This window comes from Mobula birostris, chromosome 4 (genome assembly GCF_030028105.1).
Source record: "Mobula birostris isolate sMobBir1 chromosome 4, sMobBir1.hap1, whole genome shotgun sequence".
NCBI lineage: Eukaryota > Metazoa > Chordata > Chondrichthyes > Myliobatiformes > Myliobatidae > Mobula > Mobula birostris.
The window spans coordinates 127,757,984-127,785,852 of NC_092373.1; the positions used below are offsets into that span (position 1 = coordinate 127,757,984).

Here is a 27,869-nt window from a genome sequence, read left to right on the forward strand (position 1 = left end):
TCTGCTCAGTGAGCTAGTCCACTAAATGAACGGCATTGCAGGGCACATCAGACCTGTGGAATGCACAGCAACAGGTGCAGAACATGCAGTTAGTTGGACGAGGTCAAGCTCCAGGTTTCGGAGCTTGGGTGACAACTGATCTCACTGTAGTCCATCTGCAAGGCTGAGTGTTTCATGGACAGCACATTTCTGAAGGTGATCAGAACTACAGCTGAAGGGAATGCAGGCAAAGAGAGATTTGGTGACTGCTGGGGCGGGGGGGGGGGAGAAAAAAGTACTTTAGGAAACCTCTTGAGGGCATTTTACTCTGTAACCAGATTTGGTTGTGTTTACTGATGAGGAAGAGAATACCCTGGAGTAACGCAGTCAGGGTCAGTGTCATAGCAGCTAGTGTGGCTCAGCTATATAGCGATGAAGGAGAAAAGTCAGGAAAACAATAGTTTGGATTCTCTAATCAGGAGACCAAACTGTGGGCACAATTTCAGGATGGCTTGCAGCCTCCTTGGCAACAGCCCCCGGACACCACTGACTAGTCTCAGAATATTCTGGAAAGGTAATATTCTGAACAGTCAGAAGTTACGGTTTAAAAGAATTAGGCAACAATCTAAGAGAACTTCTCAATTGCTGGCAGTGCCAAGCAGCAGAATGTGTAGAAAAAGAAAGGTAGAGGTTAGAAAGAGAGTATATCAGGTGGATAGATTAATGAGTGTCTTGTGATTGTCTTCAGAAAACGACGATGTTGGTGTTGCAGTTAAGGTGAAGGAGTGTATAATATTGGATCAGGTAAGCATGGTAAAAGAGGAAATGTTAAGCCATTTGGCAACTTTGAAACTGGTAAGTCACTTGGCTTGGATACATTATATCCCAGCTGTTAAAAGAAGTAAAGGAAAAGGTTGTGGAGGCTCTGACCACAGATTTTCAATTCACCTTGGTTGCAGGACTGGTGCCAGAAGGTTGGAAAACTACTAATATTGTGCTGTTCTTTAAAAAGAGAGAAGGAGCAAACTAATTAAGTTCAAATTCAGTGGTGGATAATGCTTTTGAAAAGGATCCACATGACAGGATAAAACAGTAAGATATATGAGATCCACGGGAAGGTGACAGATTTGATTATAAATTAGCTCGGTGTCAGGGATTGGAGAAAAACAACAATTTTTTTTGTAACTGGAGGTCGAGTCCCATGAAGCTTATTACTTACCCTCTTGTTTTTTTTTGTGTGATGTACATTAATAATTTGGAACTAAATGTAGCCAGCAGCATAAAGAAGTTTGCAGAAGTACAAAAGTTAGACACATAGTTGACAGTGAAGAATACAAGACCTTAAGATATCAAAGCAGAATTAGGCCATGCAGCCCATTGAATCTGCTCTGCCATTCATCATGGATGATTTATGCCTCTCAACCCCACTCTCCTGCCTTCTCCCCTTAACCTTTGACACTCTGATTAATCAAGACTTATCAATCTCTGTGGCCTCCACAGCTGCATGTGGCAATGAATTCCACAGTTTCATTGCCTTCTGGCTAAAGAAATTCCTCCTCATCTCTGTTCTGAATGGATGTTCCTCTATCCTAAGGCAGTGCACTCTTGTCCTAGACGATCCCACTATAGGAAACACCCTCTCCACATCTGTTCTATCTAGGCTTTTCAATATTTGGTAGGTTTCAGTGAAATCCCTCCTCATTCTTCTACGCGCCGGTGAGTAGAGTCCCAGAGCCATCAAACACTCCTCATACATTAACCCTTTCACTCCCAGAATCATTCTGGTGAATCTCTTCTGCATCTTCTCCAATGCCAGCACATCTTTTCTTAGATAAGGGGCCAAAATCTGCTCACAATATTCCAAGTGTGTTCTGACCAATGCCTTATAAAGCCTCAGCAATACAACCTTGCTTTTATATTCCAGTCTTCTCAAAATGAATGCTAACACTAACACAACCTGCAAGTTAACATTTATGGAATCCTGCATGAGGAATCCCAAGCCCCTTGCACCTCAATTTTTTTAATTTATCCCCATTTAGAAAATAGTCTACACCTTTACTCCTTCTACCAAAGAGCATGACCGTACACTTCCCTACACTATATTCCATCTGCCACTTCTTTGCCCATTCTCCCAATCTGTCTAGGTCCTTCTGTAGATACCTTGCTTCTGCAACACAACCTACCCTTCAACCTGTCTTCATTAGCCACAAAGCTATTAATTCTATCTTCCAAGTCATTGACATATATCATAAAAAGAATCAGTCCCAAGATAGACCCCTGTGAAACACCACTAGTCACCGGCAGCCAACCAGAAAAGGCTCCCTTTATTCTGACTCTTTACCACTTGCCAATCAACCACTACTTAATCCATGCTAGAATCTTTCCTGTAATACCATGGGCTCGTAGCTTATTAAACAGTTTCATGTGTGGCACCTTGTCAGAGGCCTCCTGGAAATCCAGGTACGCAAAATCAACTGATTCTCGTTTATCTAACCTGCTTGTAATTTCTTCAAAGAATTTGAACAGATTTGTTGGTTTGAGAAAACCATGCTGCCTGTCCCCTATTTTATCATGTGCCTCCAAGTACCACGAAACCACATCCTTAACAATCAACCCCAACATCTTCCCAACCACTAAGGTCAGACTAACTGGCCTATAATTTCTTTTCTTCTGCCTCTCTCCTTCCTTGAAGAGTGGATTGATATTTACAATCTCCCAGTTTTCTGGAACCATTCTAGAATCTAGTGATTCTTAAAAGATCATTGCTAATGCCTTCACTATCTCTTCAGCCGCCTCTTTCAGAACCCTGGGGTGTAGACCATCTGATTCTGGTAACTTATCTACCTTCAGACCTTTCAGTTTCCCAAGAACCTTCTTTCTAGTTATGGTAACTTCACACACGTCATGACCCCTGACACCTGGAACTTCCACCATACTGCTAGAGTCTTCCACAATGAAGACTGATACAAAATACTTATTAAGTTTGTCCACCATTTCCAGCTCTCAAGCATTGTTTCCTAGCGGTCTGATATCTACTCTCGCCTCTCTTTTACACTTTGTGTCTAAAGAAATTTTTCATCTTTTCTCTCCGATGGCTTTTTTATTTGTCTTCTGCTAGTTTTAAAAGCTTCCCTATCCTCTAACTTCCCACTAACTTTTTCTCTACTATAAGCCCTCTGTTTTGTTTTTATGCTTTCTTTGACTTCTCTTGTCAGTTACGTTTATGGCACCCTTTGTTTAGAATACTTCTTCATCTTTGGGATATATCTGCTGCGATTTCTGATTTCCTCCCAGGAAATCCTGCCATTGGTATTCTGCTTTCATCCTTGCTAGTGTCCCTTTCCAGTCAAACTTAGCCAACTCCTCTCTCATGTCACTGTAATTCTCTTTTCTCCACTGTAATACTGATACATGTGATTTGATCTTTTCCCTCTGAAACTTCAGGGTGAATTCTATCATATTCTGATCACTGCCTCTGAAGTGTTCCTTTACCTTAAGCTCCCTAATCAAATCTGGTTCATTACAGCACACCCAATCCAGAATTGCATTTCCATTAGTAGGCTCAATCACAAACTGCTTAAAAAGGCTGGTGAATGCTGCTGCGTTCACCAGCAACTTTGATGTGTGTTGCTTGAATTTCCAGCATCTGCAGAATTCCTGTTGTTTGTGCTTAAAAAGGCTATCTTGTAGTCATTCTACAAATTCCTTTTCTTCCTTTCTTGGGATCCAGCACCAACCTGATTTTCTCAATCTACCTGCATACTGAAATCCCCCATGACTATTGTAACATTGCCCTTTTTACATGTCTTTTCTATCTCCCATTATAATTTGAATTCCATATCCTGGCTACTTTTCGAAGGCCTGTGTATAAGTCCCATCGGAGTCTTTTTACCCTTGCAGTTTCTTAACTCCACTCAAGGATTCTACATCTTCTAATCCTATGTCACCTCTTTCTAAGGATTTGATTTCATTTTTTTACCAACGAACTACAACACCCCCTCTGCCTATCTACCTGTCCTTTCGATACAGTGTATATCCTTGGATGTTAAGCTCCTAACTCGGATTTTCTTTCAGCCAAGATTCAGTGGTACCTACAGCATCATACCTACCAATTTAACTGTGCTACAAGATCATCTACCTTATTCTGTATACTGTATGCATTCAAAAATAACCCCTTCAGTCCTGTATTCATCACCCTTTTTGATGTTGTCCCCATGTTACAATTCAACTCATCCCACTGACTGCGATTTCCCCAATCATCTGCCTGTCCTTCCTCACAGTATCGCTACACACTGCATCTACTTATATACCAACAGCCTCATCCTCGCCCCTATCACTCCAGTTTCCATCCCCCGCCAAGTTAGTTTAAACCTCCCGAATAGCTCTAGCAAAACTGACTACAAGGATATTGGTCCGCTCCAGGTTCCAATCAACCCATCCTTTTTGTACAGGTCATACCTTCCCCAATTGAGATACCAATGATCCATAAATCTGAAACCCTGTCCCCTGCACCAGTTCCTCCACCACACATTTAGCTGTCAAGCCATCCTATTCTTACCATTACTACCCTGGAGGTCCTGCTTTTCAGCTATCTACCTAATTCCCTCTATTTCCTCTTCAGGACCTGCTCCCTTTTCCTATCTATGTTGTGGGCACCAATGCATATTATGACTTCCGGCTGCTCACCTTTCACCTTTAGAATGCTGTGGAGCTGATCTGGGACATCCCTGATCTGATCCTGGCATCTGGGAGGCAACAATACACCTGGATGTCTCTTTCACGTCCATAGAATCTCCTGCCTGCTCCTCTAACTATGGAATCTCCTATCGTTGCTGCATTCTTCTTTTCCCTTCTGAGCTACAGAGTCAGACTCAATGCCACAGACCCAGTTGCTGCAGCTTCCCCCAGTAGGTCGTATCACACCCCCCCCCCCCTGCAAAAGTATACAAAGTAGTATACTTATTATTGAGATAATAAAGAAGGTCCAGCCAGTTGGGCAGAAGAATAACAAAGTTTAATTCCGTAAATTGCATTAGAAAAGGTGGGACATTCAAGGGAATCGACACATAATGGCAAGATACTGAGTGGTGTAGAGGAATGAGGGGACTGCAGAACATGTGTCCTTCGGACAGATCAGCAAAGTGGTTAATAGGATGTATGAGATGCTTTTTCTGGAAAACTCAGGGCAGATAGCATCCTGAGGAGGGAGTAATTACCTTTCATCAGAATATTATTAAGGATGTTTTCCTTTAGTAATAGACACAGAATAGGAGGGAAGTTAATGCTGTGTACAATACATATAGTTTAGGGCACCACATTACAGGGAAGATGTAGTTGCACTGGAGAGGGTGCAGGGGTGATTTATAAGAACTTTGCTGGGATTGAAAAACTACAGTTATAAGGAAAGATAGGAAACAATGTGTTATTTTCCTTGCAAATCTAGGAGGCTGTACAGAATTTTGAGGGACCTGGACAAGGTGGTCAAAAACTGAAGATGAAGACTTAAGGTTACTTGTAAAAGCATTAGAGTGGAGATAAGGGAAATCTTTTTCACCCAGATACTGGCAGGGATCTGAAACTTACTTCCTCAAAGGGTGGTAGAGACAGAAACCTTCATTCAATTTACAAGGTACCTGGATACGTACTTGAAGAGCCAGGTTCTGCAAGGTACTGAGCTAATTCTACAGAGTGTGCTTAAACTGGGTAGCTTTAATCAGTCAGTGCACAATCTCTTCATGTTCAGTTTTTCATTAATCAGATTGTCTCTTAACCTCGCATCCACCAGTAACTCCACATTCTCTAATAATCAAGGATTGATTTTAATGAATTGGTTGAAAATTGAATAGACCATATAAGCCACAGATTCTTAACCAAATTATGTTGAGCAGTGTTGGAAGTGTAAATTCCTCTAATCTTAGTGTGCTGATGATTATATTCCTTATCAATATAATTGTCACCAAGAATTCAAGTGTGAATTTACTGGTCCGAAATTAGCATGGCCAATGTCCCAACATGTAATATTTAAAGTAGTTCTTGATGGTTTTAGCAAATTAGCCATCTTAGTTCCACAAGATAATCCTCTACACTCCTGAAATGCATTTTACAGCAAGACAAATCAGGACATAGATCATCTACAAAATGAAATGTTAAAATACAGAGAATGCAATACTATTATGGGTAACAAAATATCATATATTAACTTGCTTTTCTATTCTTATTCCAGATTTAAAGTGTTCTTGTAATTAAAATGGTGTAAAAGATTTCTTTAATATCTATCTAGCTCTTGCATCTTTAAACACTCAGGTTATTTGGCTTAAGTTTAATGTTGCATTTGAAGAAAACACTGAAAAAATTCATTTAATATTAACTGTATCAAAATATTTATAAAATGAAATCAATAAATTGAATTTGTAAATAATGTTTATAACATTATTCATTGAATAGTTAGAATATCACACAAAATAGAAATGTGTTAACAATACTTTTGCCGAAATAATTTGAGACTTACTAACCTCTGAATGTGTGATGTCCACCAGGCCACTCTTTGCAGCCAGAGATTAAGTCGGAGGAACCTGATGTATTTGATTTCATCTCCAGAAACCATAATAGCCATAATTTCACTATAAACAATTTTACAATAAATCTAATAGATAATTTTTGTGACAGAGTTGTCAAGGGTTGGAACTTACTAAGACATCTTACAGCCTTTAAGAAAATAGAACTTCCCATCCAAATAGTTTGGATTCAGTCCAAAGCTGAATATATATGTGCACTCTTTGAATTTTAAACACCATAATGCATTAATGATAAAAGGGCTCGGAGCCCCATTGTTGAATTGGAAAAATTTGCTGAGTACTTCCATTTACTTTTCTTTTTGTAATATTGGCAATGTGACCAAAATAGCCAATTTTCTTTGGATGAAGTAAATCAAATTATTATCAGAGATAATGAAATATTTTACTCTTTCTTTAGAAAATATAAAAAAAATTGCTACTGCCTTGATGAAGTGGTCAGCGGACTTGTGCAGCCGACTGGATTAGTGCATTGTGGAGATGGATCACAGAGACTCTTCATTTTGGAAAAGGAAGGTTTTGTAAAGATTTACACTCCTGATGGAGAATTACTGAAGGAACCATTCCTTGACATTCACAAGCAGGTTCAGAGTGGAATAAAGGTTGGTATTTTCTCTAATATTAATGTTCGTCCATGCTGATCTGTTTATTAGTAGAAATTTGCAAAGGTAAATGGTGTTTCTTATTTGGGGGAAAAATATACCATGCTGATGTGATTTGAGTTTCTGAATGGTAAATAGTCTGTTTAGCAACTTAGTATAGCATCCACAGTTTAAGCCACACTTGATTACAATTCTTTGCATGTCTGATTCTGAGTTGCTTCAAAACAAAAACCAGAATGCTTGTTATTTAGTTTAATAAGTGGATGTCTGACCACAAAACTAAGTATGTCAAACTGCAGTTTCACTAACTTCAGTGGAACTGACTTTCAAAGGCAGTACACAACACACTTATGCTGTCATGTAATATTTTCAGGAATGTCAGCCACTTCTTGGCAATTTCTTCTACTGGTACAGTGAATAAGCAAATGGAAATCTTTGTTTTATATTCGAGGGCTGGAGCACGGAAAACAGTCTGATGAATAATCCCTATTGGCAGTTTGCCAAATAAATTTCAAATTAGGGTTATTATAACTGATGCATCCTATGGCAAAATAACAAGCTAATATTTATTAACAGCTTCACAAGTGAATATTTTGTGTATCATATTGTGATTTAGGTGGTTAGCTAAATAGTTTAAGTACTCGTTTCTGAGATTATAAAATTTCTCTTCCCTTTCTGTCTGCTCAAATCACAGTGCCACTAAAATAATACAACAAACAAAACAACATAACATATTTTATTGTATGACTCAAAATTATCTTCTAATAACTTTAAGAAATGTTTTCCTTAAATTTTCGCTCAGCTTTGTAGAGATAAGCAGAGTGCTTACAGAGATTCGTTATGTGGAAAAAGCTTAAAATAGGAGCAACATCCATATCTTTGTGCATTTAGCTTGGTGTTTGTTGGATCTTTGCTGCTCCAGAACACGGAAGTGAATTTCCTGGTAGGATAAGACAAATGCAGTATTTATCTTTTTATCTACTGTAAGAGAGAGAGTCAGTAAGAAGAGGCTAGGTATTTCAATATGAAATGCATAGTGAGAGTTAATTGTACTTTTTCTTATCAAGTATGCATCAACTATTTACAATGGGATATTGATGGATTCCAGAAGCAAATTTTGTGCTTGTCATAGGTATTGGAATGCTTACTTGGTTGAAGTAAAAGAGGTAGGAATATATCTATATTTAAAAACCTGAAGTCAATTCAAGATGCTAAAAGAGTAAAACTTTGGTACTAAACCATAGAACCCATGGGATTCAAGATCTGTCCAGTGCTGAGGTAGATGATTAGAGTTGAGGCTTGCAACTGGGTTGTATATTTGGCTTCTGTGTCTCAGGGCTGGGAAGGGAAAAGTCCAGCCATTGCTTTGACTCCAACTGCTGTTGAGTGACCTCTGCTGGAAAGCTTGTGTGGATGTTGGATAAAAATAAGATGCAAAGAGGATCAGGCTTCGTCCACTGATATTGATGCCAGTGCTGACAAGTGAAACACAGCTACAGCAACACAGTTTCGAAGCAAGTCTAAATTAAAGAGCAAAAACTAATGCAGACCAGTAAAACCCTACAGTACGGTGGGAGGCCATTTGACATATCATTTCTACTTTGGTTCTTATTAACTTCATTTGCTTTCTCCTTATAGTGTACACCTTTATTTATATATTCATAATTTCTCCGAGAAACACCAATTCATGACTTCTCCACTTCATACCACTAATAGATCTATGATTAGAAGAAAAGAAAGCAATCTTTTCAAAGGAATTTATCCTAATCTTTGTACTGAAACAGAAGGAGGTTTTTTAGTCTGTTGAGAGTGTACGAGCCAAAACTACGAAAAGCAAGGGTTGTCAGCATGGTAAAACCTTATAGCGGTGGTCATAAAACTCTGATTTGCTATTTCCTTTTGTTTTCTCCCACTAAATCAGTAGGGAGTAAGTTACGTATCTGTGCTTTGCTCTGGGGACTGCTGGGTGTCATATCTTTTGTCGAGAGCATAATTTCGGTTAATTACACTGAATTGCATCACTTTAGGATTATTTGTTTTGCTAGTTGCTAACAAAAGATCAACTAAAGTTCTTCGACTTTTTAGAACATCACTGTTGGATTGATCGAAAGGCCGTTCATACATGGATAACAGCCTTTGCCTGGTCTCCAGCAGTGGCAGTCGGGTTGTTAGAATAGCTGCTACAACAGGATTTAGATGCAAAGGCATCACAGTGTATTTCCAAGTCACTTTATTGGGTAACTTCGAGCTGAACATGCAAGAGTTGGTGTTTCCTGCACTTGTTGCCCTTATCTTTTTTGGTGATAGCAGTTGTGGGCTTGGGAACCGCACACAGAACAGTCTTGTAAGTAAATACACACATTGCAGATGAAATGTACCTGTGGTTTAGCAATTGAATGTTTATCATGGTACGTGCAGTACCAATCAATTAGGCTGCTTTTTGTTGGATACCATCAAGCTTCTTCACTTTCATTGTAGCTGCACTCATCCACGCAAGAGGTAAGTATTACATCATGCTCCTGACAATGCTTTGTTGATTGCCTTCGACTATTAGCAAAGTAATCATTTGCTGTAGAATACCTAGTTCCTAAACTCCTTGCAGTCACAGTAGCTGTTTCATTTGTCTTTCTGGTCAACAGTTTCTGCACCACCCCAGATATTAATAAAGGGATACAGCAATTTTAGTATCATACCACGTCAAGAGTGGGTTTTTAGACTTGCTTGTTTGGCACTTAAATGATAGGTAACTTGCATGCCATGCATCAGCCCATAACCATACGTTGTCTAGGATTTGCGCCTACTAAGCAATGAATTGCTTAATTCGGAGAAGTTGCAAATGAAATTGAACATTGTTCAATTACCATTTTTTGTCTTGTGGTGGAACGGTCATAGGTGAAGCAGCTGAAGAATATTGTCTTAGTTTAATTATACTTTAGTGAGGCATGCACTTATGATCTGGCTTTGTAATATAACCATATAACAATTAGAGCACGGAAACAGGCCATCTCGGCCCTTCTAGTCCATGCCGAACTCTTACACTCACCTAGTCCCACCAACCTGCACTCACCCCGTAACCCTCCATTCTTTTCCTGTCCATATAGTTGTCCAATTTAACTTCAAACGACAACATCGAACCTGCCTCAACCACTTCTGCTGGAAGCTCGTTCCACACAGCTACCACTCTCTGAGTAAAGAAGTTCCCCCTCATGTTACCCCCAAACTTTTGCCCTTTAACTCTCAACTCATGTCCTCTTGTTTGAATCTTCCCCAGTCTCAATGGAAGAAGCCTATCCACATCAACTCTATCAATCCCCCTCATAACTTTAAACACCTCTATCAAGTCCCCCCCTCAACCTTCTACGTTCCAAAGAATAAAGACCCAACTTGTTCAACCTTTCTCTGTAAGTTAGGTGATGAAACCCAGGTAACATTCTAGTAAATCTTCTCTGTACTCTCTCTATTTTGTGGACGTCTTTCCTATAATTCGGTGACCAAAGCTGTGCACAATACTCCAAATTTGGCCTCACCAATGCCTTGTACAATTTCAACATTACATCCCAACTCCTATACTCAATGCTCTGATTTATAAAGGCCAGCAAACCAAAAGCTTTCTTCACCACCCTATCCACATGAGATTCCACCTTCAGGGAACTATGCACCGTTATTCCTAGATCCCTCTGTTCTACTGCATTCTTCAATGCCCTACCATTTTTAGATTATGAAGACACGTAGTCCGCTTTTATTGTCATTTAGTAATGCATGCATTAAGAAATGATACAATATTTCCTCCGGTGTGATATCACAAAACACAGGACAGTCCAAGATTGAAAAAACTGACAAAACCATATAATTATAACATATAGTTACAACAGTGCAACAATACCATAACTTGATGAAGAAGTCCATGAGCACAGTAAGTTCAAAGTTTCTCAAATGTCCCACATCTCATGCAGACGGGAGAAGGATGAAAAACTCTCCATGCCGACTACAGTCCGACTCTGAGTCATTGGAAAACTTCGAGCTGATCAGCTCTCCGACACCAAGTACTGAGCGCCATCTCTGTCCGAACGATTCGACCTCAACCTCAGTCACCAACAGCAGGCAAAGCCGGGGATTTTGAGGCCTACCCTCCGAAGGATTCCTGACCATGCAGTAACGACAGCAGCAAACGAGCATTTCAGAAATTTCTCCAAATGTTCCTCTGTGCTTTCACGTCCATTCTCCATCAAATCAGGATTGTCCACGAACCCTATTTAACAGATACGATATCATTTTTCACCGGAGGGCTGTGCACGCGCAGGCGCGCTGCTCTCTCTCCTCCCGCCGAACCTATTTTGATTAGTCCTACCAAAATGTAACACCTCACATTTATCAGCATTAAATTCCATCTGCCATCTTTCAGCCCACTCTTCTAACTGGCCTAAATCTTTCTGCAAGCTTTGAAAACTTACTTCATTATCCACAACTCCACCTATCTTAGTATCATATGCCACTCATGTGATTCACAATATAACCTATAAGGAGTTATGTAAACAACAAAGAATGCTTAATCAAACAATGTATTTACAATATTTCTCAAATATTATTGAAATATTAAATACACAACAGTAATTGTGAGTTTTCAGTGAGAAATCTGCCAGCAGCTGGTTGTCACCTACTGAGACATACTCCTTGCATGCCGTGCAAGTATGCATGGGCTCTGTGTTTCCCAACTCTTAGCAATGTGAATGATTTGGAGAAACATGATCTACTATCCAAATTGAGATTACAAGTTCATTTTTTGTAGGAAAGAGACATCTGAACACTGATTGTGTACCTGAATAACTAAGAGTCATGCAGTCTCCTTGCCAACTTGGACAGCTCATTTCCTTGCACCATAATGTTCCATTTAGAGTTGAAATTTTGATTGCTCTGACTCATTGCAGCAGACTGCATATACACCCATAAACATTTTCTAGCTGAATGCTTCTATTTTGTTTTGATCACTTGAAAAGCAATTTTTTAGCTTTTCATCAACTTTTATGAAGCCATAATCTCTCGTGCTTTTATTTCTTCTAGAAGGAAATATTTTTATTCAGAAAACAAATACAAAATACTGTCGTCGTTATAAACCTTAGGTAAACATGCGAAATGTTTAAAATTTAGAGTAGGCCGGGATAAATTTTCCTTGTATTGATCTATGTGATGTGAGTGTTACCGATTGTTACTGTCCATCACTTGGGAAGGTGATGGTGGGCTGCTTTTTAGATTACAATAACTCCTACCAGGAAATAACCTGCACGTGGTGTTGTGCTTCAGAATTTTGACTTACAATAAAGGCAGAATGATCTATTTACAAATAATATTAGTGTGAGACTTGTAGAGGAAACTGCAGGTTAGTGTTTTGATGTGCTCACCTACCTCGTTCTGGCGGTAGAGGTGTCTGGAGTGCGATGTTCCATCAAAATCCTGGCAAGCTGCTGAAGTGCATTTTGTAGACGGTCTATATAGCCATGGTTGGAGATGCATGTATCATGGTCATTCCTTATGTCTTACATATGGTGATAAGGCTTTGAGTGATCAGCAGATTGGTCATTTCAGTGCGCATGCGCCAGTCGTGCATGCAGCCTGTTACAGCCGTTCCGACGAGTACTCTTATTTTTTTCTTCTTACTTTTTTAACTTAAGTTATTTTTTGGTTTTTTTCCTCGGTAACACATTGAAGCTGCACCCTCTCTAACATGCTGGTAGAGAGAGTTTTATTTGGGTTTTTAGCGCTGGAAATAGTTACATTCCAACACGTCTCATTAGCGGGACAGAAGCATGGTCGCATTGTTTATTCCAGGGACCAGCTGATTGAGCTTATGCTGGCCGGTTTAGCGAGCAGAGTGGCGGACACCCCTGCTGAAATCTGGAGGAAAATACGCAGAGGATGCAGAGAGGGATTACAAAGGCGAGGAAGGAGGACCGGGTCACAGTTTGAGGATAAAGGGGAAGCCTTTTAGGACCGAGATGAGGAAAAACTTCTTCACACAGCGAGTGGTGAATCTGTGGAATTCTCTGCCACAGGAAACAGTTGAGGCCAGTTCATTGGCTATATTTAAGAGGAAGTTAGATATGGCCCTTGTGGCTACGAGGATCAGGGGGTATGGAGGGAAGGCTGGTGCAGGGTTCTGAGTTGGATGATCAGCCATGATCATAATAAATGACGGTGCAGGCTCGAAGGGCCGAATGGCCTACTCCTGTACCTATTTCCTATGTTTCTATGTTTCTATGAGACAACAGAGACTTATGGACAAGAGGAGTTCGGTGGGTAATAAAATGGACGAGTTCACAGCGCTAGCCAGGCGTCAGAGAACATTTCGGGAGTGCGGTGTTATGTGTTTACTGGAACGGGGCTGCACGAGGACATACCCGATCAAATCTTTTCTATGGACGGCTTCCAGACCGTTTGGGCTGACCAGAAGTGCACTGAGAGCGGTAAGCGTAAAGGAGTTGGGGGCTTGCTGTTCTGGTTAGCAACAGATGGTGCAATATCCGGGTCATATTACGATTGAGAAAGGTGTTTGTAGACCGGATATTGAACTTTTTGCTGTTGGACCCCGGCTATATTCCACCGAGACACAACACTGGGCATCACGGGAGGTTGTTCCTGCCTGTGGCCATCGAACTTTGCAGCTCCTCCCATGGAGGGTCAGACACCCTGAGCCAATAGGCTGGTCCTGGACTTATTTCCATCTGGCATAGTTTGCATTTTGTTGTTTGATTGTTTGTGGCTTTTGTATTGCTATATTTACGCTCTATTCTTGGTTGATGCGGCTGTAACGAAACCCAATTTCCCTCGGGATCAATAAAGTATATCTATCTATCTACTTCACCACAGAGTGAATGATTAGGGGAAGTGCATTTATGCCAGCAAGATCTGATTCATTCATTGGGATTGATCATTGCCTGATACCGTGTGCTATGAAGGTTACCTGCCACTGATACCTCATCTGAAAACATGGACTGCAGCATTATCTAAGGATGAACAAATGAATTTAAACGTTGTCCAATCAGTCTTGAATGCACCACCTTTTGGCCTTATCTTGAAGGAAGCTATATGAAGAAAGGGGAACTGAAGATGAATGATCATGGGTAAAAACCCAAGGATTGTCTCCAGCCACACCTATGGAGGAGAACATTATAGCACCCTAGACTTCAGGAAATAAACCAGAATGCAACATATCTGAATATGCCAATAAAACTATGATTTTCTAATTTAAGTTCTCTATCCAGCAGAGGACATTAATCTTCAGATCCTGCACAGGTGAAGCCTGACACAGAATCCACAACTCCATAGATTTCCACAGAGAAGAATTTATTATTTCCCTGCATTCCTTTTTTAATTATTTTGGTATTTAAATAATTTTAATTATTTGTTGGTGTTTTTAACTATTTTTTATTAACAATGTTTTAATTATTTACGTTTGATTTTAAATGGTTCAGATATCAAAACTTTTAGGGGCATTTCAGGGTCGAGCTTTGTAGATAGCTTGCTTGTTGCTGCTGAAGGTTTCTATTGGCCTCTCCACATTCGGATAAGGTGAGTGTGGACATGAGATAAGATGATAATTAATTGATTCCGTTTGGTCATTTTTGCCATTAATTACAGCAAGTAAGGAGCTAATAAGTTTAATCTTGTGAACTTCATTTCTTAAAATAGTCAATCAGTAGTCACAAATTAAAGCCATGGGATCAGCAGCGAAACAGGCCCTTCAGCCCAACAGGTCCTTGCTAGCCACAGCTTCCTGCCTGCTAGTGCCAGTTGCTTGCAATCAGCACATAACCCTCCAAGCTGTTCCCCTCCATGTACATATCCAGATGTTTCAGTGTTACAGTTTTACCCGTCTTGACCACTTCCTCTGGCAACCCAGCCCAGGTATTCACTATGCTCTGAATAATGTTACCTCTCATGGCTCTTTTAAATCTTGCTGCTCTTATCTTGGTTCTTGGACTCTACAACCTTGGGAAGAGACTATGACCGTACACTTTTTACATGCCCCTTGTGATTTTACTGACCTCTTTAGGGTCACCTCTCATTCTACTGCATGCCAAGGAATAAAGATCCAACATGGCTAACCTCTCCCATGAGTAACTTTAAGGTTTTCCTGAGAATGTGTGCACATTAGAAATCATCCCTAATTGATATATAAAATTGGAAAGGTACTTAATGCAAAAAAGCAATGAGAATTAATATTATTTTGGAGCTTTTTATTAAATGTCATCTCCCATATTTTGTAATGATGTGTGCAATATTGTCATGTGCATGTTGTATATACATTTATGTACCTAAGTATAAATGTATACATCAGATATGTATATATTGAATACATATTTGAATTTTGTATTGCAGTACATTTTTAGAATAGTGAAAATATATTATTTTCTAGCATAATTGATCAATAGTTTGAACACCAAAATAGTGTAGATTACACAATTGTTGTGCCTCTCTGTGCCTTTTGACTCATCGGGTGGCAACCTTGCTGGTTCTTTAGCATTTGTCTGTGTTTTGTGAGGTTGAGTTGCTAGCTCAACACTCAACCCAACATGGATGGAAAGTGTGCAAGGAACCGGCCAGATTCGAACTGGGGACCACTTTCCTGGAAGTCCAGTGCAGATGCCACTGCGCCACCGGCCGGCCTAGAGACGGTTGAAATGCATTGTGATGATTAAAATAAGTTGAATATGTGGCTGAGAAGTCAGAGACACAGTGGAAAGAAGTAGAAAAGTCATGATTATAGCTTCAAAAATATAGTCTCTGTTCAAGAAAATCATTTAAAGCAGAGTTTAAGCCAGAATTTAATTTGGACACCAACCAGTACATTGACAGCTTGATTGGTGACAGTTGTACTATGTTAAAGCATTCATTTTCTCCACCAGGTTAACTTGGAAATATAACACAGGAACTCTATTGCTGCTAGGCCTTAATCCTGGACTTCCCTCCAGAAGGACCGAAGCAATTCAAAAAAGTAGTATACCATCACATTGTCAGGAGCAATTAGAAATAAACAACAAACAAAAGCCCTACCAGCGAGTCCATATCCCGAAAATGAATAAATAAGAAAAACATGCAGGCAGCTTCCACAATAGTTGTGATTTAGTTTTATTTGGAATAGGCCCTTTGGGCCCTTCGAATCACACCACCCAGGAACCTCCGACAACCCCAATTTAACCATAACCTAATCGCAGGACAATTTACAATAACCAATTAACCTACTTGGTACTTGTTTGGACTGTGGGAGGAAACCAGAGGAGCCAGAGAAAATCCACACATTCCATGGTGAGGACGTACAGAGAGTCCTTAAAGAGGACGCTGGGATTGAACTCCGAAACCCAGAATGCCCGGAGCTGGAATCGCATTGTGCTAACAGCTACACTACCTTGGTACTCAAGCTTTCATTTAATGAAACTTTGGATTATGTGGAAGCTGTTGTTTTGTAACTTCAAAATATTACACTAATCCAAAGGAAGACATGGGAGTCAGTAATTGCAGATCCAACTTCATGTTTTACTTTAAGCGAGGTGCACACGTATCATGTGGTAGAGTGATGGCATATGCAATTCGAGTATTTATAAGTATAACCCATAATTAATTATTTAAACAAACAAGAATGCTTAATCTATATTGAGATACTTCCGAGATGCACTGGGACACATCACCAGTGATGTAACCTGTAGTCATCGGATGTTTCAGGTCTTTCAACATCAGATACTCTCTCCCAGGTCAGGGTTGCTCAGACCCTGGCTTGTGTCCCAGCAGCACTGGTCCACAGGTCACACCCCTTGATCCATAGCCTTCTGGAGGCTTGTGGCTGTCCTGATGGCTCTTTGCAGCCCCCATAATGTCACAAGCAACCAGTGTAATGTAGTGTACATGGATTTCAGGAAGGCATTTGATAAGGTGTCCCATGCAAGGCTTATTGAGAAAGTAAGGAGGCATGGAATCCAAGGGGACATTACTTTGTGGATCCAGAACTGGCTTGCACACAGAAGGCAAAGAGTGGTTGTAGATGGATCATGTTCTGCATGGAGGTTGGTGACCAGTGGTGTGCCTCAGGGATCTGTTCTGGGACCCCAACTCTTCGTGATTTTTATAAATGACCTGGATGAGGAAGTGGATGGATAGGTTAGTAAATTTGCTGATGACACAAAGATTGGGGGTGTGGTGGATAGTGTGGAGCGCTGTCAGAGGTTACAGCAGGACATCCATAGGATGCAAAACTGGGTTGAGAAGTGGCAGATGGAGTTCAACTCAGATAAGGGAGAGGTGGTTCATTTAGGTAGCTCAAATATGATGGCAGAATATAGTATTAATGGTAAGACTCTTGGCTGTGTGGAGGATCAGAGGGATCTTGGGATCCGAGTCCATAGGACAGTCAAAGCTGCTGAGCAGGTTGACTCTGGTTAAGAATGCATATGGTGTATTAGCATCATCAACCTTGGGATGAAGTTCAAGAGATGAGAGGTAATGTTGCAGCTATATAAGACCCTGGTCAGACCCCACTTGGAGTACTGTGCTCAGTTCTGGTCACCTCAATACAGGTAGGATGTAGAAACTATAGAAAGGGTGCAGAGGAGATTTACAAGTATGTTGCCTGGATTGGCAAGCATGCCTTATGAGAATAGGTTGAATGTGAACTTGGCCTTTTTTCCTTGGAGAGACGGAGGATGAGAGGTGACCTGATAGAGTATAAGATGATGAGAGGCATTGGTCGTGTGGATGGTCAGAGGCTTTTTCCCAGGGCTGAAATGGCTAACATGAGAGGACACAGTTTTAAGGTGCTTAGAAGTAGGTACAGAGGAGATGTCGGGTAAGTTTATAACGCAGAGAGTGGTGAGTGCATGGAATAGGCTGCCGGCGACGGTGGTGGAGGCAGATACGATAGGGTATTTTAAGAGACTCCTGAATAAGTACATGGAGCTTAGAAAAATAGAGGGCTCTTGGTAATCCAAGGTAATTTCTAAAGTAAGTACATGTTGTCACAGCTTTGTGGGCTGAAGGGCCTGCATTGTGCTGTAGGTTTTTCTATGTTTCTATGTTTCTTTCTAACCAGCAAAGCCTCTACAACCCACCTGTACCTGTGGCACCCTCGCATTCAATTAATGAAAGTTTGGATAATAAGGAATCTGTTATGTGTTGTAACTTCAAAATTTTCAACTAATTCAAATTTAGACGTGGGAGTCTGGGAATGTGGGTCTAACTTTTTGTTTTACCTTAAGCAAGACATGCGTGTATCATGTGGTAGTGTGATGACATATGCATTCACGTACATGCATTACATAGAATCCGTAATGAATTATTTAAACAAACAAGAATGCTTAATCGACCAATACATATACAAGATTACTCAAATATTACTGAAATATTAAAGACACAACACTCCTCCTTGTTTAGGTATAAACTCCAACTCAATAGAGAATGCATCTCAACTATATAAACAGTGTATTATATAATGCAAATTCTATATACAGAAATTCACAGCATAGTACATTTCTTAAATTGTCATTTTCAGGCCTGAAGATTTAATCACTGTGGAGGATTTCTTACTCTTGTGAGGTAACCCCTTTCCTGACAAGGGTGATTACTCTGCTTGGCATGTGAGACTTGTGGCTGTGCAACAATCTCAGGTTCTGGGCCTTCCCCATGGTGGTTGTAAGAGTTGACTCTGTGACCACAGGAAGTGGTTCTGACAGCGGTAGCCAACCTTCTTCTTCTTCTTCTTCTTCCTTTTTCTTCTTCTAGTTTGTGCATCCTGATCTTGGGAAGGTGCATTTAGTTCACTGGAGTATTTTCTTATTTATCCTTCTATTGCTCCCTTTATGATCTCTCCTCTTGGTTTCCTCATCCACAACATCATCTTACGAAACCTTTGTTTTCATATCTCCATTGACAGTTTTCTTTGTGGCCTTCCATTCATCCAACAGGGCTTTGGTCTTTGCATCTACATTTCCACTTGAAGTTCATGCAATAACCTTAATGCACGTGGAGTAGATTCTGGATCTTTATACTCACAAAAGCCAAACGCTTGCAACTTTCCTGAAACTCCTTGAACTTTCTTCCAGCTTAAAACCAAGCCATAGTTTGTAATTAACTGCCTGATTAACATATCAGAAGCTTTCCCAGATAATATTGCCTAAAAAAACTGTTTAAGTCAGATCACTGCTTTCATCATTTAACGATTCCTCTGATCAGCGTGGTCCTTCCTTGGTCCAATATGGTTTCCAACCGGAGGCACAGGAGTTGGCACCAACATCTGTTTGCCCTCTATTGGACAACGGTTCATGGTGTTCAGCACAGTTGTGGCATCATCCAGTACTTTTCTTCATTTGCTTTCGGTTGACTTTATTGCTGGGAAAGTGGCATGCAAACAGTGGATGAATCTCCAATCAAGTTGTAGTTGTCTCAGCCATTCATATCAACACAATGCTGGTCCTCCTGTTTTTACCACGTACAAGCTGAATGTGGCTTGTTGGTTTTGTATTTCACTGTCACGAACATCAATCCCAGAAGAGTTATCTTTTCTCCAGTACAAGTTCTTAGCTGGATGTCTGCAGGTTTTGGTAGATTCACTATTGCTATAGCTACATTGCCCAAGACCTTGGGATTTAGATCATTAAAAGGTCCTTCAGGTTTATCAGTTTTCAAGCTCATTGACTTCTGTTGTACTTCTTCATTTCCCCCTTCTTGCCAGATCCACGATTCTTAATACTTTTGGGATTTTTTTTGCATGTCTGAAGAGTTGTATCTGCAGGGCTATGCATCAAATATTGAACGATGCAGTTAGGCTGTTAGCTGTTTCTGGAACTAGCATGGACTGAATGGCCTGTAAGTCAATCGGCACGTCAAAGTGTAGAATCCTGATCTGTCAATCGGGTTTATGTTTTATTCCAAAGACATTGGGGGGTGTGGGGATGTGTGGCGTTGTGAATTCAGTTGGGTGAAAGTGGCATAGGGCTGCTCAGAATGAAGAATGGCTCTGTTTTGATAGTGGTCATCTGGGTCTGAATAATTGGGTTTGGAGAGACGGGATTGATGGGGAGAGATAAAATCTACAAGTATCGCGATTTTAAAAATTATGATGCTTATATTTTAGAAACTCACTTGATAGCCATGTCCTGAAGCATTTCTTTCAAGGACCATATACTAAGCTGCATGTGAACCTGATTTTCCTAAGTGATGTTGACTGTGATGGTTCAAGCATAATGATCTTTCAGTGAAGGTCTCAAACAGAACTAGGGCATAAAACATTCTACAGATAATATTCTTACAAGTCAAGAACCTATCAACCTTCGTTTGGCCTCCACAGCCATCTGTGGCAATGAATTCCAAAGATTATAGCTAAATAAATTTCTCATTTCTGTCAGCAGGTGTTGGAGATGCAGTCCTGATCAAGGGTCTCTGCCTAAAACATTAACCGTTAATTTCCATGCGTAGATGCTGCATGACCTGCTGAATTCCTCCAGCATTTTGTGTGTGTGCTCAAACAGAACTACTTTTCCTGTTTGCAAATCTGAATCTGTTTCAGATCCAGTATTACGTGTTAATTTCTCCTCAGTCTTCATGAAAAAGATAGAGTGGCCCTCATGCAGCCTATGTTAAGTTTGTACTTTCTGCTTGCCACGTTGGACATAATGCCCAAAAAATGGCACATACTGCCAAGTCTAGGCCTTTATCTCAATTTATTGCCGATTTGCTTGATAGTTTTAATTATCACAAAAGCATACCTTTTGCTGGTGAAGCATCAAACAACCTGCTGGAGGAACTCAGCAGTTCAAGCAGCACCTGTGAGAGGAAAGGAATTGACAAGGTTTTGGATTGAAACCCTACATCAGGAGTCCTGAAGTATCGACAGTTCATTCCCTCCCACAGGTGCTGCCTGACCCACTGAACTTTCTTGCAGACTGTTTGTTGCTGCAGATTCCATAGTCTGCAGTTTCCTCTGTCTCCCTTTTCTCATGGGCCTTGTGTGGTAGTTGCTTTCCTGAGAGTGCACTGCAAAAGGTTTGGACAGGACTTCAATAATTAAGTGCAGACAGATCAGAAATCTAACTGAACCATTCGCAGCTGCTGTTCCCAGCAAAAGGGTTTTGACTTGCTTTTACAGGGTGGAGGCATGAAAAGCATGCTCACAGCACTCACAAGCCCAGACTAGAGTCGAGGCACTTTCCCCCAAGGCCTGATTTTTGGGAAAAAAAATACCACCCATGCTTGACTGCTGTTGCTCCTGTCTTTGGAATGTGACATGGGAAAGATATGATGTAATGAGGGTTTGTCCAGTCACTATTCAGATCTAATTAAATATTAATGGACAATCTCTGTTAAGTTTTGTAACTCCATAATAAAATTGGAAGGAAAGCACGGGAGCCGGGATAAATTAGTCTACTTAGTTTCACTTTAATGAGGCGTGCTCATATAATGTGGTGGCATAATGACGTATGCCATTCATGTACTTTTACATCTAACTCCCAATGAATTATGTAAGTAGACAAAGCATGCTTAATCAAACAATATATTTACAATATTATTCAAATAATAAAATATTAAATACACAACACTCCTCCCTGCTTAGGTATAAACTCCAACTCAATATAGACTGCATCTCAACTGATATACTGTGTATGTGTGTGTATGTGTGTGTGTGTATATATATATATATATATATATATATGTATATTATATTATATAACTACTAAATATACATCCACTGCTTGTAAATTTTAAATTGTCCCATTCAGGCCTAGAGATGTAATCGCTGTGGAAGGTTTCTTACTCTTGTGCGTTGGCGTCTTTCCTGACAGGGTGGGGGGGGGGTCACTCTGTTTGGCAGGAGAGACAGATAGTACAACAACTCCCAATCCCTGCATAAGGCAACCCTTGTTAAGGGCAAGTTCATCCTGACGCTGGTAAAAATGGGGGACCTGGGATTTCTGCTGCACATTCCAGCCATTTTAGGTTGCCATGTTGACCTGAGAGAGTGTGGTGTCTTTTCTGCTTTCCCTTTGGACCATCTCTGCTGTAATCGGGAGACTTTCGATTTGCACTAGACAAAGTACATGCAGGGGAGTGTTCTCTTTTACAGATTTTTCAGGTATTTCCTTTTCCAAGGGTAAATGGGATAATCCAGCAGCGTTTCTATGAGTAGTTGTCCTCGTGAATTTGATTTTGTAATTGTGTTCTCCAAGAACAAAGCCCACCTCTGCATTTATACTGCTACTGTTGGGGGAACACCCTTCTGTAGATTAAAAATGGACATTGGTGGTTGGTGATCAGTAATGAGGGTAAACTCTCTCCCATACAAATACTGGTTGAACTATTTTATGCCCCAAACCAGACTCAAGGACTCTCTGTCAATCTGCGCATAACTTTTCACTGCCGCGATAAAAGAGTGTGATGCAAAGGCTAAGCGGTGTTCACATCCATCATTCATGACATGTGACATGATTGCACCTATAACATAAGACGAGACTCACAGCTTCACCGGACGATGTGGATCATCATGTGTGAGTGTCGTGTTTGATGTCATCTTTTCCTTCGCCTTTTGGAAAGCCACCTCACACTGTCCATTTCCATTTCTTCCTGATCTGTAGTGGTGAGTTCAAGGGGTTGCTAGGTTTGGCAGGAACCTGTTATAGTAATTGACAAATCCTAAAAAGGAGTGTGACATGAATTTTCTCAGTAATCCTTGTACATCAGCAGTGTGACCACAGTAAGTGATGCTTGGTTTATAGAAGTAACACTTGTTGCATTGTGGTCTGAGCCCATAATCTTCTAATCTTTTTAAACACAGTCTTGAGGTTTTGGATTTGCTCCTTGTCATCCTCACTGGTAACAATGATGTCATCCAGTTAACACTGAGTGCCTGGGCAACCTTGCAGCACTTGATCCATAACTTTGGCCAGGGTGCAGGTGCAGGTGCAGATGCTACTCCATTGTGAGTGTTTATGGTGAGAAGCACCTTGGACTGTTTTCCGTCTCCATCTGTAGGTAGGCCTCAGCTAAGTCCACTTTGCTGAAGTGTTTTCCTCCAGAAAGTTTTGCAAAGATATCCTGTACCCTGAGCAGAGGGTATGGATGTGCTTTCAGTACTGGGTTGATGGTGATCTAAAACAACCACAAATTGTGTCAGACCCATTCTTCTAGGCATTGCCCATGGGTACCAGTTAACCTTGCAAAGAATTCCTTCAGCCTCTGTGCAATCTAGCTCACTGGCTGCTTTATCACAGATGGTATAACGGACAGGCTTTGTAAAACGTGTGTGGCATTTCCATTTAACACTATTTTATCCTTGATACATTTGAATTTTCCCAGGCAAACTATGCATTTCCACCAATTGACCTCAGCAAAACTGGCACTCCCTTCTCATCGCCTACTCCATTTGCTTTAAAATACAGCTCAATTTATTCAGTATGCATGATTCGGTTACCTCTTGTGCAGCTGAGCGTGTCTATCTTTCTGATGTAGCTATCCAGTTTCGCTATTTTAAAAAATTTATTATTATCATCTGATATTCACTTTTTATGAACCCATAAATTTCATCCGTGTTCTGCCTTTTTTTAAATCGACCATCTCTGTCCCCTTCCGAAGAAAACACGTTCTGCACTTCTTTAAAAAAACTGAAATGTCTTGTCTCCATCAAGGAAAAACGTGCCATGCTTTATTTTTAACTCAGATGTCTCACTGCACTTCATCAGTTAGGTAGTCAGCTTGGGTTCATTCTAAAAGTTACTTGTCAACTGTTATGTTTTGTAACTCCAAAAACTAATTGAAGGAAAAACGTGGTAGCCAGTATAAACGGTTTGCTTACTTTCACTTTAATAAGGTGCACAAGTATGAAGTGATGGCAAAAAGACATGTGACATTCATGTACAGTACTATGTAAACAACAAAGAATGCTTCATCAAACAATATATCTACAATGTTACTCCTCTTCTCCTCCATGATCTCCATCAGCACAGTTTCACCACAAGGCTGTGTGCTAAGCTCTTGGCACTTCCTCTCTGCTTCTATTTGTACACTTATGTGCCTTTCTCATAACGGTTAGCTTACATTCTCCATTTTGAACTTGGAAAATTGTGCATTTCTCCATTGCCTTTCGTCTCCAATTAAGGAGACTGAGACTTCAGCCATCTGGTATTCTCATTTGTTGTGACTACCTTAAAATCTGCACCTTCTGCTTTTGTTGTCCCCTGATCTTTTCAAAGATCTCAAACCATTTATTATAGAAGCCGTTTTCAAACTATCACTTAATCACAAAGGGCGTATGTGTAATCTGATACTTACAGCCAGAATTATTAGACAATGAAATCTTATGATTGTTGAAATCAAACAAATCATGATATTAAAAAAAATGATTCGCAACTTTCTCTGGGATCAGCACATGCTTGACACCAAAAATTACCACCCACAAAGAAAATGCTGTAATTGTAATCCTGACCAAGTCAAATATTTCAATGTTCACAACTTTTGGGGATAAAATGACATGCATAAACAGGTTTGGGGGGAAATTAACATGCATAAACAGTGGTATGCAGTACTTCTGCGAATTTGCGGCAGATTATATATATCTTTTATAGGTTGCTTTCCACTCAGAAAAAAAACTTGCATTGAATCCTTCTTTTGAAAGTTAAGCATAAATATCAAATGTGAAGTTTAAAATTACTTTCTCATTTTTCTTAAAATGTAGAAGGAAGCCATGTGACTAATTAACTCCATGTTGATTCTTATTTCAGTCCATTTCCCCAACTATTACTCTGCAATCCATTCTATTACACAAGCCCATTAACATCTCCCTGATTCTCCCAATAGTCCTCTTGAGCCATCCACCATGGTCAGCTGAACTTCCCAGAATGACCTTGGGATGTGGGCAGAAACCAACAAATCTTGGGGAGAATGAACAAGCTCCAAGATCAGTATTGAACCAGTGAGCTGTGAGACAGCAGTGCTAACTGCTGTGCTACTGCGCCACTCAGTATTTTTTGTCAATTAATAGCTTTAAAATATTTTGATGAATTTTTTGTAGTAAATTTAATTCCCTTATTGAATTAGTATAAAACATAAATGTAGAAATTCAGGAAGGATATAGGTTTGTCGTCCCCACCCCAGGCACATAAAATGTATACAATTCAGTTGGCTTTAATTAGGGCTGAATAGCAGGCAATTTTGTGTTTAGAGTTCGCCTCATTTGGGAACTGGGTTCAGACATGTTACCTAAAGACATAACTGACATATTTGGGAAAGAGACATATTCCACTTGTTGTAATTTTAGGCTCCATTCTCAGAGGTGAATGAGCCAATTGATGTAGGAGTGCAGCTCTAACCTTGTATCGACTTTTTACTATTTCTGTATCAATTTCAAATGTATTCTGGGATCAGACTCTGCCACTTTATATACTCTAGTATCTGAGTAAAAGCTTTTCTACAGATGATGACCTGCTGCAAGGGCCTCAAATTCTAATATTGAACTTGCAGCTTAAGTCAAGTACTGCCATTTTGGAAAACATCATTATCAGAATATTATTTCTATTCATTTACAATCAAAATCAAAGTATTGAACAGTAGACTGTGAATGGGCAAGATTTCAGTGATCATTCAAAGCCCTTTTACAGAGTCGGTTTAAAAAGAACATTACGTTTCCATGTATATCTGCACTTTTTCGGCTTTTTTTTTCGGGGGGGGGGCATTGTTAATTCCACCAGGCAAGTGAGGCAATTAGGATGAACCAAGAAACTGAAGAATTCCAGGCCCATCCTAATCTGGCTCGCTGCAGCTTTAAATTGCTGTCAGTATGTACACCTACGCAAAATCAGGAAGACTTTTCTTAAATGCGCAGTTGATGGTTCTAGTATATTGAGGTGTACAGCTGTTATTTTATATCAAAACCTATAATCTGAGACCTGAGTGAGATAGTTCTGGTACTGTACTCACAGTCCAAATCAGCCTGCATCAGAAATTAGGCCCAGCTTCTTAATTTACCTTTTATAGTTCCAGGTGAATTAACAGACGTAGAACTGTTATCATCCTACACCCCCCCCACCCTAGTTTTAAGCTCTCACCTATCAGATATGATTAAGATAAAAATTAAGATTACAATTAGTTTTATTTATCACATCAAAGCATACATTGAAATGTATTATTTATTACAAATATGTTACATGTTACTAAAATTCATGAACAGGTGATTATACAAACGTACACAAGTGTAAAGAAAGCTAGACCACAAGGAAAAACTCAACAAAAACAACAATCTGGTCCAAAATCCAAAAAAAAAAATTCTTTTTACGGCTAAACAGAATTCTAACTGAATCTTTTATGTTTTGGAGCAAGAGATTGAAAGGCAACATGCTAGTGAGATTTATCATTAAAATTAATTCACCTTGCTGTTTAAGACCAAGTACAACATATCTAGGAGTTAAAATGGATCCCAATTTCTAATTCTTAAAATAAGATCATACAGGATGTTTTCAAGTTAATTGTTTTCATTGTGCTGTTTTCTTTCACTATGTTATATCATGTTTCAGCACTATTTGCTGCTTTCGCAATAACTTGCAGTCTGCTTCGCTGGGGAGGTCTCAGAGCAATCTCTTCATCTTAGTTAGAATGTTTGTGGTTGAAACAGTCATGATAGCATTTACAAGTAGCTCCAAATTCTGTGTGAAAAGCAACGTTTTTGCAGGAGGTTTGTTTTGATACATAATGTGGATTGAAACTGTACTAAATCTTCTATCAGTGAAGGAAGAGCCCAATGCTAATCCTAAAAACTTTGCATCAACAAATTGTTATCTTATCTCTCAGCTATGGACGATTAACCTCGGTTCCAGGAGTCAGAGGACTTTGTTTTATCATGTTATATGCACATGCTAAGATGTTAATGTACCATGTTTCCCTCAATTGTGTCCCAAGGTACCAATTAGCCAAACTTGTTCCAAAATAATGCTCAGTTTATAAATTATGTTCAGTGTGGGTGTTCCAAGACATTCCAAACCACACTTCCTCAGTGGTGAATTGGCGGTTTCCAGTTTTCTGAAAGTTAGCTTTAAGTAAAATAAATTTTAGAGTTCAGTATTCCATCGCATGCATTGCGATTGAAAGTGAATCAGAAAATGTATCCACCAAGTATTGTACTTTGAATATAATATATTAAGAATTTTTAAGCTATACTGTGTAGTGAGAGATGGAAATAGCAATCTCTCAGGTCACTAGCCACTGATTTGAGCCAGTTTGTCAAGTCATCTTGAAGGAGCAGTGCCTCAGGAAAGCGGCGCCCATTATTAAGGACCCCCATCACCCAGGACATGCCCTGTTCACATTGTTACCATCAGGAAGGATGGTACACACTCAGCAATTCAGGAACAGCTTCTGACAAATTTCACAGCACTTCATACTTCTTTCCAATTCCAACAATGCCATTTCCAAGTGCATTTAAGGCAATGCCATCTCTATTGTAGATTCCTTTCAAATTTCCATAAAAATAGTTCTTCAGCTAGGACCTTTAAAAGTTGCCAGACTAACCAACTGGATCCTATGGCTGCTTGACATCCACTGTCATGTCGGAGGCTCTGTGGGGAGGAGAGAAATAGCGAAACATGGCACAGGGGCTAGTTGTTGTGCACCATTGATAAATGCTGAAAATTAAAGGTCCTAGTACACATCTCTTAAGAATTTGCAAAACTACATTTGAGTAAGGTATCACAAAAGT

The 27,869-nt window shown here is 39.9% G+C and overlaps 1 protein-coding gene across 3 annotated transcripts in view; it reads left to right on the forward strand.

Annotated features, from left to right (window-relative positions):
- Nucleotides 1-27,869, forward strand: part of hhip (hedgehog interacting protein) — a 133,908-nt gene that overhangs the window by 17,791 nt on the left and 88,248 nt on the right. For all 3 annotated transcript variants that reach the window (XM_072256015.1, XM_072256016.1, XM_072256017.1), the window contains exon 4: nt 6,952-7,153. In XM_072256015.1, the coding sequence (XP_072112116.1) occupies nt 6,952-7,153 (202 nt within the window). The remainder of the gene's footprint in view (nt 1-6,951; nt 7,154-27,869) is intronic.